At 36.3% G+C, this 17353-nt stretch overlaps 1 protein-coding gene across 1 annotated transcript; it reads left to right on the plus strand.

Annotated features, from left to right (window-relative positions):
* The first annotated feature begins 429 nt into the window (after positions 1-429).
* Positions 430-15366, plus strand: LOC148307228 (pancreatic lipase-related protein 2-like). The gene is made up of 6 exons (XM_088263757.1): positions 430-491; positions 4501-4671; positions 8144-8250; positions 11453-11729; positions 12480-12716; positions 13917-15366. The coding sequence occupies exons 1-6, from the start codon at positions 488-490 to the stop codon at positions 14276-14278; spliced, it is 1158 nt and encodes a 385-aa protein (XP_088119883.1). The 5' UTR covers positions 430-487; the 3' UTR covers positions 14279-15366.
* Positions 15367-17353: the final 1987 nt, after the last annotated feature.

Here is a 17353-nt window from a genome sequence, read left to right on the forward strand (position 1 = left end):
TCGATTCCCAGGGGGAGTCAAATAAATATAAGTGATTTCTTCTCTCTAATATTTATTCAATATTACCCTAGGCTTGTACCTAAAGCGGAGAGCCGATCACCTTCCCTTCATGTGTCAAAGATCAAGCTAACACTACGTTTATATGATGCAGTGCCCTATGCACCATCGGGTACAGAGAAAGATAAAAAAATACATTTAAGTTATAGAATGTATGATTTTTTATTATGGTCAAGTAAAATAAATGTGGAAAATACTATATAGTTGTTATTTTATTATATAAAATGCAGTTCCACCAAGAAATGTCAGTACAAACCTTAAATGAAATTCAAATATGCAGATGTCTCTTCTGTGAATTATTTGAACACCTCTCGTGTGCAGAAATGACGTATGTGTGTATTTTGTACATAGTATCTACTATAAATTGTGAATGGCCAAAACTAGAATACTTCAGTTGTCAAACTCATTAGTTACCTACAAACTTGACATTATGGGTGAGTGTCATTACTGCTACTAACCCCAACCAAGTCTGGGCAATCTCGGGACTACGGCCTGGCATTGGTGGCCCGGGCGATCACGTGCGCTCTGTGTATATCCACTGTTCTGCCCATTATTGAACATCTTAGATCAGAAGCCCTGCGTATGTCCAGACTTTCATATTCACATCTCTATAACTTATTTGTCTATTATCTTATCTCATGATCAAATAACTTATGTTATTTTTAATGCTCTAACTTGTGAATATAACAGTAACTTGTGTGTCTTGAACAGTCACTCGTGTGTCCTAAACAGCCACTCGTGTGTCCTGAACAATCACTCGAGTGTCCTGAACAGTCACTCGTGTGTCCTGAACAGTCACTCGTGTGTCCTGAACAGTCACTCGTGTGTCCTGAACAGCCACTCGTGTGTCCTGAACAGTCACTCGTGTGTCCTGAACAGTCACTCGTGTGTCCTGAACAGCCACTCGTGTGTCCTGAATAGTCACTCGTGTGTCCTGAACAATAACTCGTGTGTCCTGAACAGTCACTCGTGTGTCCTGAACAATCACTCGTGTGTCACTATGTTTGCCACAAAGTGACTGCCTAATCAATTAATGAAAATATTGATTCACAACATTTTGAGTGTGTCCAAATACTTGTTCACAAATCTGGATTATCTCCAATTATAGGAGGTATTTTTCATATTATATTTCTTTTTGACATCCCATCAAAGATGAATAAGTCAAAAAAGTCTGGGTCCAGACTTCCATATTCTTCTTCATCTTTGATGAGATGTCAAAAAAAATAATAATATGGAAAATATTAATATTGTTAAAGTTGTCTACACTACATAGTTAACTTTATACTGGGTACAATCAAATATATTTTTTTAAGTTCTCTATTTTACTGTGTATATTATAAATAAAAACCTACAGCACATCGCCCCTATTTATCTATTTAAATAAATGAACTATTCAGTATCACGAATGCGTCACGATACGCACATCACCTTGGATAATAGTGCAAATGGGTACGCACTACAGTAAAACCTCGATATAACGGACTAATTGGGGGAAAAGGGTGTCCATTAAAACCCAAAGTCCGTTATAAAGAAATAGGATTTTAAAAAATAGTGAAAATATGAACACTGTATTTGGATAAAAATAAACAATACAAAACACGAAATTCTATTTATATAATTTATATTTTAATCAATAACTTTGTGATTTTCCATTTTATAATTGAAATATAACTTTGTTTTAAAATCACTATAAATATTTTATTTTAACTTAATTATAATGTCTACCAGTTTCCAAACTAACCACTTTTTTATCAAAACTGATAAATATGACATGATTATATGAGAGTCTTGAAAAAGAAGCGGTTAGCTTCGAACCGGTAGACATTATAATTAAGTTATAATAAAATATTTATAGTTATTTGAAAACAAATTTATATTACAATTATAAAATTGTATTTATCGTCTTGGGACACTTGTGAAGTGACGTTGCTGTTTGATATTGACGCACTTGCTTTCGGTAATGCTGCTTTGAAAAAAGAATCTTGTTTTGTTTGCACTTTTGAAGTTTGATGATTTTTATAATCAACTCTCTAAAATTATAAAAATGCGTGTAATACAGTAGAACTTCGTTATCTGAGAAATAGTCAATAAATGTTATTATATCGTCGAGATGTGATCTGACCGCTGATAACTTCATTTTTGGCAGTGTTGTTGTTGCTCCGGCTAGGTGCAGTCAACAAACAAGACGGCATTATGTCTCAAATTCTAGTGCTAGACGTATGACATGATTATCATGACCGCAAAAAATTGTTTACATGCAGTTACACTTGAATTTTCTTCTTCTAACCCTTATCCGCATTGAATGGTGCATAGGGCACTGCAGCAATGTTATCTTGATCTTTAATTACATGGAGGAAAGGTGATCAGCCTTCCGCTTCAGGTACCAGTCCAACAGTTACTAATATTTATTTTAACCCTCTTGGGAATCGAACCCAGGACCTCCAGTGCTGTAGCTAAACGCGCTAACCATTACACCACTGAGGCGGACAATTAAACCAAGATAGGTTAAAATTCAACCATGGATTTTAAGCGTGTATAATTAGCAGTACGTTTCATTTTTTTTTTCATATGACTGGATTTTTGTCCACTATATCGGAAGTTCGTTGAATAGAGGTCCGTTATATGGAGGTTATACTGTACTTATGCAATGTCCACAGGCACATCAGGTACGCACTTTGCCTTGAAATATAGTGCAAATGAGTACACACGTACTTGCCTAATATACATAGATACTGATTTTATCACAAAAGTATATTTAACCTCTTTAGTTTGTAAAGATAATAGCAAACATTTGCATCCATTACTCCACTTGAACAACTGATAGCCATTTTAAAAAGGATAAATTCCTATGTATGTACTCATTTTTACCTGTAGGCGGCCATGTGATACAGTCCACTGCAAAGGACTGAAAAAATGTAACAAAGAAGTGTTTAAAATTGAACAGTTTATAATTGGATATCAAAAATTGAATTACGTTTTTAATTAAAGTTTCACTTGGTAAATACCACTATTTCTCAAAACCTATTGTGACACGTGTTTCCATGCAGCTAAGTCTAAATTTTAGCGTGTTTAACTACCGTCCTGGAGTCCCCGGGTTTGATTGCCAGAGTGGGGGTGAAAATAAATATTAGGATTTTACACTCTAATATTTATTTCATATTTCCCTGGACTGGTTCATGAAGTGATAACCTTGCCTTCATGTAAGATCATGATAACATTGCATCAATACGATGCAGTGTCCTATGCACCGTTGGGTGCGGATAAAGGTTAGAAGAAGAAGTCTAAATTTAAGAGCTGTGTCCTTGGGACGTAAAGGATGAAGAGGGGGTAGGAGGTGTGTTTTTTTTATTTCTTATTTTTTATCAGTGGGAACACAGACAATAGGGGAGAGACATAGTCATAGTCATTATATTTTATATTTTTATGCATTTCTATTGTTTCAAAATGTTGCAGTTTATGACTTTTCGCATTAATAATTTTTAGGATTTCTACGTTATTGTTGTTGAATTTTTTATCATTATTTCATAAAATGGTTAGCAAATTCTAAATAATTATTTTTTTCTTAAACATAATTCATAGTAATAATTCAGAAATAGTGGTATATACACGGTAAAACCTAAATTAAAAAAGAATAGATATTCCTAGCCACTAAGTGACTGCCAAATCAATTAATGGAAAAGTAAAATTACAATTACTTCAATGAAACTGCGCAAAACAAGTCCATCTTCGCAGTGTAGTGGCTAGCGCGTTCGACTACCATAACGAAGGTCCAGTTTTCAAATAATCACAAGCTATTTTTACGGTAATATTGATAACAGTCAGCAACTGTCTCCTTCCTCTTGCTCTTTCGAGCATATTCACAGTGCTGACCATATCAGTCTATGGAATGGGTACCATTCTACTATGTAGCCATATTTGGAATGCCTCTAATCGGTATTCATACTTACTGCCCTTTATTTTATGTTTATGCACTTTTGTTTTAATACAAAGAGAAATATTTGTGTTTTTATTATTTACAAGAATACTTCAATTTCATACTAATTTTGTGAGTCTAAGTGGCTCATTATTAAAAATAGAAATCAAATTGTGAAAGAGTGGGTCCGAACCCAGAAACTCTGACTCGAGAGTCTGTAACACTAACCACGGGAACACAACCCGACACCCTTTATTGCCAGTATTCAGACATATTATTGGTACATTGAAATACTGGAAATCTCTCTCTCTGGTTTCAATCCTGGGATTAGTTTGCAGCAATTTCCTCTGTTCTTCTCTTCCATTCTTCCCTGTCTTGTGCGGCTTTTTTGAAATGTGCATATGATGAGCAGCGCACGTCCTAGTCTCAGCACAGGTCCTCCAGGTACTCTCGGCGTGGGCGTCCCCTAACGGGCAATAAAGCGTAGGAATTATTGTGAAATTGGTTATGAAAGACTTGGGTATTTTCAGGGAGAATGATGAGGGCTTTGCTGTGTGCGCATATAGTGCTGGTGATGTGGGAAGGAGCTTCTTGCACCGACAGCTCGGAGGCCGATCAGATAGCCGTGCTGAAGATGGATGAGCTAGTTCGGTTTGTGAGTGGCGTGCAGAAAGCGTTCATCCAAGTATTTTTGAGAAAATGTAAGTAAAATAAATATTTTTAAAGGTGTCTCAACTTGATATTAACGTTTTTATTTTTATAAGAGGTCAAGGAATCTTGTATCTCTTATGTCACTGCGACCATATTAGGTCTATTGTGACCTCCCTCTGTGTCACAGCTCACTCTCAAAACCTACGTTAGTCATTTAGCTCACTACCTGTTTCGGTGGTAGGAGCTTCACCTTCTCGGAGTCCAGTAGTGGTCTTCCAAAGATGTGGCTTCGGTCGCGAGCGAGTGCGTCACAATTATAGAGAATGTGGACTGTCCTCCATACAAAATCTGCAGACTTGGAAATCATGCAGTCCAATTTTTGACATGTCAAAACAATGTCACTTCTTTCAAACAACATCATATATAAATAAAACTTGATTTTTCAGGAGATTGTTTTTAAAGTTTAAAAATAAAATAAAATGTATTCAAAATAAATATCAAGCCACTTATTGAACTTTTTACTTTCCAACAGATCTTTTTACTTAGCTAAAACCTGAATTTTTTTTTTCCATTTGAAAAATATTTAGTATACTTAAAAAAAATTAACAATTCCCTTTCTTCAATACTAAAACAACACTTTCTGCCCTGTAGCGGGTAAATATTAAGTTAAAAATATGCTGCTTTTGCTGGGATATAGTACATTTTCTCGGCATTCCGAAAACACGCACAACTGAAAATTTACGATTTTTGATATATGACGTTGAAAGGAGTGAGCGATATGTAACATTCACCATTCTACCCTTGATGCTTTGATGATGGGCTGCATATAACATATAATCAGAATACAATCTGCACAACATATTAGAAATATGGGCATGTGATTACGAGTGCCCTAGCCATTACTGCTATTTCCCTCTCCTGTGGCACCTAATATTCCTCCTACATTTCCTTTCCCATATAGCAGTTATGTCTTTTATCATAAACTCCGTCACTTACCTCGCCTTCGTGTAGTTAGCTATCAAGTTAACACTGTCAATCTGATGAGGTATCCTATGCACCATTTGGGTGTTGCCATAGGAACTACAGCGACCGTAATTCTTTTATTCTGTTTTTTCGCTATGCTTCCAATGGGACATGATAAGCATTGAAAAACAAATTAATCTGACCCTACTATTGACCCTTGTCTGTACCTCAATGGTGCATAGGGCACTGCATCATATAAACACAGTGTTATCTTGATCGTTAACACATGAAGGAAAGGTGATCAGCCCTGCACTTCAGGTACCAGTCCAGGGTAATATTTCTTTTTAAATGTCAATTTGTAATTTATGTTTTTTTAAATGTTCAAGTACTATCTGCCCACTGATTGCAAACGGCTATATATGGTATCAAACGTTTTGATCAATATCACTAGTCCGTCTTTGGTCGGTTGGAAGATATTGCTTTTTAGCAATAAGCCCGCCAATGTACTTTTTATTTTCTGTACATGAAGTTTAAATAAATAAATAAATAAATATTGAAAAAATATGGGAGTGAAAACGTCACTTAAATTTATTCGACCCCTCCCCCCTGAGAATCGAACCCGGGACCTCTAGAACGGTAGCCGAGCTTGCTGACCGTTATACCACTACCAAGGCGGATAATCTGACCCAGTAATAAAAAATTATCTTTCAGCTTAAAGGTCAAAATAAGTATTGCTAGCAAATTTTGTGGACCTTCCTAGCTACAGCATGTCTAACATGTCCCCACATGTAAATATTATTATCTCTAAACATACAAAGTACATGTGTAACGTTATGCCTCATAATGTAAATAGCAGTAATACTGTAATAGTCAAACAACTACATGTGCAGTTTGACACATTGACTGCCACGGAAGAATTCCGGTCTAAAAAGCCAATTTCATTTAATCATATTATATTACATATTTAAAACTATAATTATAGTACATAACTATGTTTTCTGTTCATTTCTTTATTGGTTTTGTTTTCTTTTTTAATGTATTGATGTTAAATCAAACACAATTTTTTGAGTGTACTAAGTTGTATTTTATTTTCATTAATTGATTCGGCAGTCACTTTGTGGTAAAATCTATCCATTTTTAATTAATGTTTTACTTAGTAAATACCACTATTTCTTAAAATCTACTGTGACACGTGTTTCGATGCATTCCGCATCATTTTCAAACACCGTATTGTTTGAAAATGATGCAGAATGCATCGAAACGCGTGTCACAGTAGATTCTAAGAAATGGTGGTATTTACTAAGTAAAACATTAATTAAAAATTGTATTTTATTGTTAAAAAAAACACACACACACAGTCAATTTTGTGACAATTGTTACACCTAGTTATGGCATTTTCAAACGAATGTCACATTTTTTCTTCACAAAATTGATTTTTATGTGTTTTTTTAAACAATAATATACAACTTAGTAGACTCCAATTAGTGTTTGATTCAATATTTAATACAAAGATTGAAATAGAGTTCTACAAATTAAATGCTAAATCTATAAATAATGTTTTGTGTTGATGTAAGCCAGCTTTGTGTTCTCTTACCATGACCTGTCCATATTAGCACCGCTATACTAGCAGCTAGATGGGTAGCTGTAGGAATATGGCAAGTCAACACAGTAGGAGATAACTCCTAGTCGGCATCTTAGCCAAGATCGCAATCTACCAGACATCTCCTAGTTGCCAGTCAACGTGTTAAACTTACACAGTTTCCAGATGAACGACACACAAACCGCCAACAACACATTCATAGAACCACAAGATCAGAAATGTGTCCACAATCCTGAAAAGCAGGACTGATCACCTTTCCTTCATGCGTTTAACGATCAGGACAGAACTGCTTCTGTACGGAGCACTGCCTTATGCATCGTTAGGTGTAATAATGATTAGAAAAAGATGATGAAATTCAATGTAAGGCAGAACAGAGACAGTGTATAAAGTGATCACTTAACCCAGAAAATGTCAGACCATAAGACCTGTGAATGCTTCATCCCTGTTGAGATATCTAAACTAAGTAACTAACTAACCATCACGCCATTTCAAAGGTAGGCAGAGAGAATAGAATGCCACACCACTCTGTCTTTGCAAACATTCTTCGCCTCTTCCACGTTCATGCATTCCTCATACATACCCGCCGATTATTACGACTCCTAACCTGACCACTTTCAAGTATTCGGTATACCTGATCGTGCCATGTTTTTCTCGGCCTTCCTCTGCTCCTTTTTCCAATTACATTCACCTCATAAATTTGTTTTACCGTTCTTTCCTCACTTATTCATTCTACATGTCCAAACCATCTTACATCTTTCTTGTAGATGCCTAGATATATATTCTAATAAAAAAAAAAATCCGATCCAATTTGATATTGGCTTGCGACAAGCTCAAAGGAGAGTGCGTTTACTTGCCCGAGTTTGTATGGCCGGCCTGATGAGCTTGTGGGAGCGAACCGGTAAATGCCGCATCAATTTTCTGCAGATTGCCATGTTTACTTTGTTTGTTCTTCCCGCAAGGTGATGGCATGAAGTGGCTTCTGGGAATCTCCCACGACCAGCTGCTTGCGGCAGGAAAGCCCGACCTCAGCGGTGTGACTGTCGACCTCCATGCCGGATCTCAACCAGTAAGTCCAACAATATTATTCTACATATCTATTGTTCTTCATCTGAAGAAGAATATAAAAGTATGGGCAATCATGTTTTAGCCAAGTTAACATATTCAATTGCGGCAAATTTATGTTGAAAAGTCGAATGGTAAGCATATTGTCCTCTCAGGATCTTTACTATCTTTATCTGCATTGTGTGTATGTCTCCATTAGAATCATCATCTCACACACACACATACACAAACACACCCTCTTACACACTTCACACATGCACATTCACCCTCTTATAGATACTTGTTCATTTGCCAACTACAGTGAATATACAGTTACAACATTTTGAGTGTGTCCAAATACTTGTTCACAAAATCTGGATTATCTCCAATTAAAACACACTCAAAATGTTGTAAATAAATTATCTGGTCAAATTATAAGCTTAAATAATAAAAATGAAAATGGTATTTTCTGGCGTTTCTCATGTGTGTGATTAAAATCCAGGATTCGGACCTCATATACTAATATAAGAGTTTCTGCTTAGTAAAAAGCTTCTTTACATCCCACCAATAGATGTCTCTAGTGAAGTTCTAGTGATTCAAGAACAAGTTTTCTAAATTGGTTCATTCATATAGAACTTCCAAGAATTTGAATAGTGTGGTTGTCAATAATGGGTAGAATTGGTGAATGTTACACGTGTGTAATGTAATGGCCCTGCCATTTCTCATTCGCACTTTTATTGTCCTTTTTTAGAAAGTCGAGGGACTCGTCATTTGCTTGCAATATGTTGTCCGGCCTTTGGTTCGAGATGCGTTCCCATGGCCATAAATCGGTACAGCATTTTATGATTCTCTACCCTAATGCAAGAGGGTTTTTAACATAGTCTAATTTGGTATTTCGTGAGAGTCGGGTGTAACATAACTTAACAGAGCTGTTTGGAAGCACATGAGTATTGACTGCCGTATTGTTGTTTTTAAATAAACATATAAATAAATAGTCGATACCGTGTTATTATTTAATACTCGCTTCAGTCCAACCTGCCTCCTGACAAAAAGGGGACTAAAGTGTCCTGTTTAATGTGGACGTCATCGAGTGCACGCGTACGCTGATCACAAAGTGTCTACGCGCACGACGCATTGTCCATAATATTACAGTAAAGTGATCACTTAAACCAGCCTATGATCGTTTTCAGCCCCGTAAATGCCCAGACTTCCATATTCTTCTTCATCTTTGATGAGATGTCAAAAAATAATATGAAAATATATAGTTATTTTACCTCGAGTTGTTATGTTGCCATAACTAAATACTAATCAGAAGTAAAATAAATATGAACATAAATAAAATAAATATGTATAAATATGTAAAGTATAAATATGTATAAAGTAAAATAAATATGAACATAAATAAAATAAAACAAAATAATTATGAATATAAATAAATCAGAGGTAAAATAAATATGAACTGACTTATCTTTTGTACTAATATTTTTGTGTTTCTGTGGTTAACTGTAATTGGCCTTATTGTATCTATATTCTTTTAATGTTTTGTTTTATATGTGTTGCTATTGTTAATCCAAATGAATATATACAATTTACAAGACATATGACCTGTTAATAACCGGTTAAGTCATCACTTTACACACATGCAACATTCGCCATTCTACCCATTATTAAAAATAGGTATCAAATTGTGGTAGAATGGGTTTGAACCCTGAAACTCTGACTTAAGAGTCCGCGACATTAACCATGGGACCACAGCCCGACACAAATTTTGTATCCGGTATTTTTTTTAAATGTAGCCACTTTTCAATTCTAAAGTTTATTCATAATTTTAAAAAACATGTCACAGTTACATTCATTGTTATTAGCAATTATTTATTAATTACAAAGCATTTTTATTGAAAACACAAGAGCGATAACAGAATCTGAGGAAATAATAAAGTATAAAGAATAATTCCATAACATCTCAATTGTAATGACTACCATATGTAAGCCAAATGTGTCAAATAACACACTTATGTTTTGGGATCCTTATCATTTTTATGAGCCCAAGAGTGAGATCACAGGCTGCAATAGGATAACATTTTATTGATATGTATCATAATACTAATAGAATTCAGGGCCAAGTTTTATTTTTTTCTGGTTAATAATATCCCTCTACTGACATCTGTGGGCAAAATCTTAAAGAAATATTGCTTTTATTGAACTTTTTTATATTCAAAGTATGACATAAGCAAAGACTCATATACGAGGAGTCATCCGTGTTTCTTATAAGAAATCTTAAAGACTCGTCATCGTCGAATGCGTTAACATGCATGAGGAGGAATTCAATTCAATTCAATTTATTCAATAGTCAATATATACATTACAAACTAACATTTAAGGCGTACACATTAAAAAAAAAATTAAAAAGTACGCAAGAAGACTCTTGTTAAATGTGTAGAAGAATCCCGCTTCGGAAAACTCCTTCGGACACATGGAACAGATCAATATCCAATGTGATATTGTTCAACATAGCGGTAGCTCTTCCTACAGGCATAACCATCGGCAGGTTGGTCCTGTGTATAGAAATGTGAAACAATCTATGCCGACGCTGTCTTAGGTAACTATCGGGAACGTACAGACCAATGCTCCTTATAATTTCAGGATTATCGATCATACCGCGCAACAATCGAAAAAACTACGTAATCAAATACACATTCCTTCTAGTCTCTAAACTGTTGTAGCCAAGTATACCCTGGAGAAACTGGGTCGGGTAGAGCCAAGGATAATAGCCGTACTCTCTCATGTCGAGATACCTCAAAAATTTATGTTGGACTTTCTCTACTATTAGAGAGTACTTAAGCTCGTGTGGCCCCCAAATCATCGAGCCACTCTCGAGTCTACTTTGCAGCAAGGAGTTATAAAGAGTTCTCAGCACGCGGGTATTTTGGAAAACCCTGGCAGTACGCAGAACAAATCCTAGCATTTTCAATGCATTACCACTGACTGCCTCTATGTGACAGGAATACGGAAGTCTGGGTATTTAAAGGTGATATATGTGTGTAAAGTTATCACGTAACCAGCTTATGATAGGGTCATAAATACTGTAAATACCTTGACTGATATATATTCTTCACGTAGAGAAGTAAAAATAAATATGTTACAAATAACTCCTAAGAGAAAACTCAGATTTGTGAACAAGTATTTGTACACACTCAAAATGTTAAAAAGAGCGTATTTTTGCACAGGTAACCTACAACTTCACTTGGAATCTCAGCTCCGCCATCTTGTCATCTAGTTTATTCAAGAAAGAGTTGCCCGTGATCATATTCGTGCCCGGGTTCATGGCGAGCCGGAGGAGCCCCATAGTGCGCACGATGGCGAGCCGGCTGGCCGCCGCGGGCGCGCACAACGTGCTGGCCGTGGACCCGAGCAGCGTGCTCGCAGGCTCCTACCTTTCCTCCGCTGCCGCCGTCAGGTTCATCGGAGAGGAACTCGGAAGAGTGCTGGCAGAGTTATATAACGGTGAGGATTTCAACCCTTTGGTAACCGGGTCTTTTGGGTTTACCACGCTAGAACCTGCCTCCGTGGTGTAATGGTCAGGTTATTTCATTAATTGATTCGGCAATCACTTTGTGGCAAAATCTTTCCATTATTAATATAAGCTTTACTAGGTAAATACCACTGTTTCTTAAAAACTATTGTGACACTTGTTTCGATGCATTCCCCATCATTTTCAAACATCGTATGTGAAGCTAATTCTAAATTTTAGAGTTGGGATGTTAGGACGTTGAAGATTGAAGAGGGGGTAGGAACTGGTTCTTATTTATATTTATTTATTCATTTAAAACATCCCGAGGACCTAACTCTAAACTTTAGAATTAGCTTTACATACGAAGTTGGAATGCCCCTCTGAGCGGGCGCGCAGGCGTTTAGCCGCCACTGTACGGACTACATCAATACATAGCAATACTACAGAAATATATTTAAATCTGTGCCTATTGCGAGGGCTGATCCTTTGTAGTGGCAAAACAAATCCTTTATTAAAGGAACAGCCCTTCGCTCATATTCTATACAACATGACAATATTGGAAAATAATATACAAGACAATTCACAATACAATGAGGCATCCGTAATTAGGGCCGTACGTCCGTAACAAAATTTATTATTATGTGGGTATGCATACGATCGCGGATATGTGTTGTCACATTCCCACATTCCTTAGTTAGTTAGTTAATTTCAGAAAATAACAGGGATAAACGATGACATTCCAGCTGGCGTCGCAAAGTTCCACGCCATCGGCCACAGTCTGGGAGCTCACATTTGTGGTTTTGCCGGGAAGAAGTTCTACAATTTGACGGGAGAAAGGTTGGACAGGATCAGCGGGCTGGATCCCGCGGGCCCTTGCTTTTTCGATGAAAGTCCGGCTCTGAAGCTGAACAGCACCGACGCCAGCTTTGTGGACGTGATTCATTCCGATGCGGGCACCTTCGGTATCACCGATCCTTGTGGTGAGTTCCAAATATTTATTTATTTATTAAAAACTTCATGTACAGAAAAGAAATAAGTACATTGGCGAGCTTATTGCTAAAAAGCAATGTATTCCAACCAACCAAAAACAGACTAGTGATATTGATCAAAATGTTTGATACCATATATAGCTGTTTGCAATCATAGGGTAGATAGTACTTGAACATTTAAAAATAAATAAATTACAAATTGACATTTAAAAAAACCCGTATTACAAAAGATGATAATAAGGAGGGCAAAGGAAAAAGGGAGTTTAAGGAAGGAGGTAGAGAAAAACTAAGGGAGGAGGATTGATGGATAGTTAGGATTCTAATGATAGATGTCTCAGACGTTTCTTAAAAGTTATTAGAGAATTACCATATTTATGGTATTAACACTTCGTTTGCGGGAAATGCTTAAAAATGTCTTTTACATACTGTTGGTAGAGAGCGGGAGACTCTTATAAGCGTTTTATTTTTTTTACTTTTGTTAAAGCGCGAGATGCCAAAAAGCAGTGTATAGATCGGAATCGGGTTTGCTAATTAGCGTACTAGTAACTGCTCGACAACAATGTGGTAATAATATAAAACATTTTCTTTGTTAAATCATACAATGTTGCCAGATTTAGCCGTGATGAAAGCAATAATGCAAGGTGTTATCATCCACAAGTATTGCTACACTGAGGGCATATGAGTACACCAAGTACTGTGTTGTGATCTGTAAATATTTTATACACAACATTTTGTGCGTGACACAGTTCATGTGAGTTCACTACCGACATCTTTGTTGGAATAGGGAAAGCTTTTATTCAGCAAAGACTTTTTCTGTTTCTATGTAAGGTCCGAATCTTGGATTAAATTCACATACTTGACCCTGACTGAATTTTATTTTACACACATACATACATACAACTCTTATCTGCACCCGATGATGCATAGGGCAAAATCGTAAGCAAATGAAGGAAAGCCCTCTGCTTCAGGTACCAGTCCAGAGTAATATGGAATAAATATTAGAGTGAAAAATCAATTATATTTATTTGACTTCCTCCTGGGAATCAAACCCTGGACCTCCAGTGCGGTAAACGAGCGTGCTGACCATTGCTCTACGGAGGCCGACATTTATAGTGTCTATTTTTTTTCTTAAACCTAATTCTTCTTCATCTATATTAAGATGTAAATTTTGTTGTTGTTGTATGTTTCCAGGGCACGTTGACTTCTACCCGAACGGAGGCGACTCTCAGCCCAACTGCCTGGCTTACATGTGCAGCCACAACAAGAGCTGGGAGTACTACAGCGAGTCCCTCTCCCGGAGCGCGAGCTTCCCGGGCGTGCCCTGCGCCGGCTGGCTGCCCTTCCGGGCCGGGGCGTGCGCCAACGTCTCCCGGACGCTCATGGGCTACGGCGCGCCCCCCACCGCCAGAGGAGTGCACTACCTGAGGACAGCGGCGGCCGCCCCCTACGGGCTGGGGGCGGAGGGCATCGCCACGCCCGAGACCGTCGACTTGGGGACGAGGATAGAAATGTGGTGGATCTGGTTCCTTACTTCCATCGGGTTTATGAGATGAAGAAAACATACACTTACCCTCCTTCCTTCATTGCTTTAAGTTTACGTACAGTAATACCCTGCTTAACGCCACCCCTATTTACCATGTTTCGCTATAACACTGTTTAAACATACTAAGGACGGGAAAGGTATTTCTGCCCGTTCAGTCGATCGGTGCTTCAGGACAGAAAGGGTATTTTTACCTTCTGCGCTTGCTTCATATAAATGTCAACATTTATTTAGCGTAGTGTCACAGGTCGTGCGCATTCCCAATAACTTTATATATGTACCACAATACTGTTTTGTTATTTAAAACGCATTAACTTTTGTAGAATGAAGTTATGGAAGGTGTTATCTGAGTATGAAGTAAGCAGTAAACTCATCCAAGGCATTGCATCCTTGTACGAGGATAGCACTGCATGCATTAGGATAAATGGCTCTTTTTCATCCTGGTTTGACGGTAATGTCGCCCTGGCTGTTTAATCTATACATGGATAACTGCATGAAAGAGCTGAACGGTTTAAATATTGGAGCTAGAATGAATAATTTAACCGTTTGTTGCCTTTTATATGCTGACGACGCTGTTCTTCTTGCCGATAGCAAAGAAGACCTGCAAACGTTGGTGACAAAAGTGTATAATGTGTGCAAGGAAAGTGATTTATTGATGAATGTTAGCAAATCCAGAATCATGGTTTTTGAAAGAGATGAATGTAGATCTGAGTGTGAAATATTGGTAAATGGGGAGATTTTGGAACAGGTAGATGATATCGTATATTTGGGTAGTATGTTTTCTAGGGATGGAAAGATTGATAAGGACATAGAAAGGAGAGTGAATGCTGGGAACAGAGTGAATGGTGCACTAAAATCAGTTTTAGCAAATAAAAATCTATCAGCGGAAGCTAAACTGGCAGTACACAATGGAGTTCTGGTTCCAACCCTTATGTATGGGAAGCGAAGCATGGAGTTGGCAAAAGAAGGATGAAAGCAGACTGAATGCATTCGAAATGCGATCCCTCAGACGAATGTGTGGCAAAACGATGTTTGATAGATGTTCGAATGATGAAATAAGGAAAGAATGTAAGGCTGAGATAATAAGCATTATTGACAAAATTAAGAAAGGTGTGTTGAGATGGTTTGGACATGTGGAACTTATGAGTGAAGAAAGAACGGTTAAACAAATTTATAAGGCGAATGTAGTTGGAAAAAAAAGCAGAGGACGACCGAGGAAAACTTGGCACAATCAGGTATGTCAAATACTTGAAAGCGGCCGGGTCAGGAGTCGTAATAATCGTCGGGTATGTATGAGGAGATGCATGAATGTAGAAGAGGCAAAGAATGTTTGCAAAGACAGGGTGGTGTGGCGTTCGATTCTCTTTGCCTACCCCTGCGGGAAAGCGGCGTGATGGTTAGTTAGTTAGTTAACTTTTGTATGTAAAATTGCGATAATTGAACACAGAGTACAAAAAATGGAAGACATTCATGCAAAGAAAATGGACCCCACTTAGCGCTGATTCGTTTAGCGCGCTATTTTGCTGCCACAGATTATCCACACTTAAAAAAAAAATTATAGCCCGCAAAGCATCTACATTAGAGGCTTGTATGCAAGTAGGATGGTAAAGATAGGAAGGTAAATATGAAAAATACATCACAAAGCGGGGTATTACTGTATCTCTGTAAATATAATAAATGACTTTAGATTTTAGGTATTCCTCTGTATTGTACACATGGAATGAATAACACTTATCTCCCACATTGGAGAGATCACCGACACAAGCGAGCATGTGTCAGCGTGTGTCATAGGAATATATATTATATATTCTAGAAATCGCTATGGATGAGGGAACGACGCTATTCACGTCTTGCTCTTACTCTCCATATATAGGATGGTATTACGTTGCTTCAGCCTTCTTGTGTCCAGTAGGGAACAAAGGGATCCTTCTTGGACTTCCGCAGTTCTCTGTTGGACGGTATATGGTATATGGGACACTCAGCATATGAGAACGCGAGAAGTAGAATCACATCTCAGCCTCACTCGCTCTTTCGCAAATCTTCTTACCTTTTTATGAGTGTCGAGCGATGTTTTTTCACATTTTCAGCAATTCAAATTTGAAAATGATCATTTTCTACTTAAATTACAGTTAATTCAAGCTAAATTGGCTGTGAATATTGTTATTTTTCCCATTTTAAACATGTATATCGATGTGAAGTGAATACACAAGGCCGGATTGTTCCCTAATATTACCTCACAGACTTTATTTTAGGTTTGTATTTGGTAACATAAATATTCAAACCAAAAAAAAACATAAATGATAATAAATAAAAGGTATTTATTAGTTGAATTCATGCTGTAAGTGTTTATATATACATATTATAAAGAGATCAATAATATAAAAGTACAAAATTACTATAGAGATTCATAAACAAATTATCCCTGTTTAAACATTATAATTTAAACATTAAAAAAAACATAAATGATAATAAATAAAAGGTATTTATTAGTTGAATTCATGCTGTAAGTGTTTATATATACATATTATAAAGAGATCAATAATATAAAAGTACAAAATTACTATAGAGATTCATAAACAAATTATCCCTGTTTAAACATTATAATTTAAACATTAAAAAAAACATAAATGATAATAAATAAAAGGTATTTATTAGTTGAATTCATGCTGTAAGTGTTTATATATACATATTATAAAGAGATCAATAATATAAAAGTACAAAATTACTATAGAGATTCATAAACAAATTATCCCTGTTTAAACATTATAATTTAAACATTAAAAAAAACATAAATGATAATAAATAAAAGGTATTTATTAGTTGAATTCATGCTGTAAGTGTTTATATATACATATTATAAAGAGATCAATAATATAAAAGTACAAAATTACTATAGAGATTCATAAACAAATTATCCCTGTTTAAACATTATAATTTAAACATTAAAAAAAACATAAATGATAATAAATAAAAGGTATTTATTAGTTGAATTCATGCTGTAAGTGTTTATATATACATATTATAAAGAGATCAATAATATAAAAGTACAAAATTACTATAGAGATTCATAAACAAATTATCCCTGTTT

This window comes from Brachycentrus maculatus, unplaced genomic scaffold (assembly GCF_059751285.1).
Source record: "Brachycentrus maculatus isolate JH-2025_06_01 unplaced genomic scaffold, ASM5975128v1 h1tg000203l, whole genome shotgun sequence".
NCBI classification, from domain to species: Eukaryota; Metazoa; Arthropoda; class Insecta; order Trichoptera; family Brachycentridae; genus Brachycentrus; species Brachycentrus maculatus.

Coding starts and splice junctions, on each gene's coding strand:
- LOC148307228 (XM_088263757.1), top strand. Junction 4,672..8,143: donor CCAAGTATTTTTGAGAAAAT/GTAAGTAAAATA, acceptor TCTTCCCGCAAG/GTGATGGCATGAAGTGGCTT. Junction 11,730..12,479: donor GCTGGCAGAGTTATATAACG/GTGAGGATTTCA, acceptor ATGACATTCCAG/CTGGCGTCGCAAAGTTCCAC.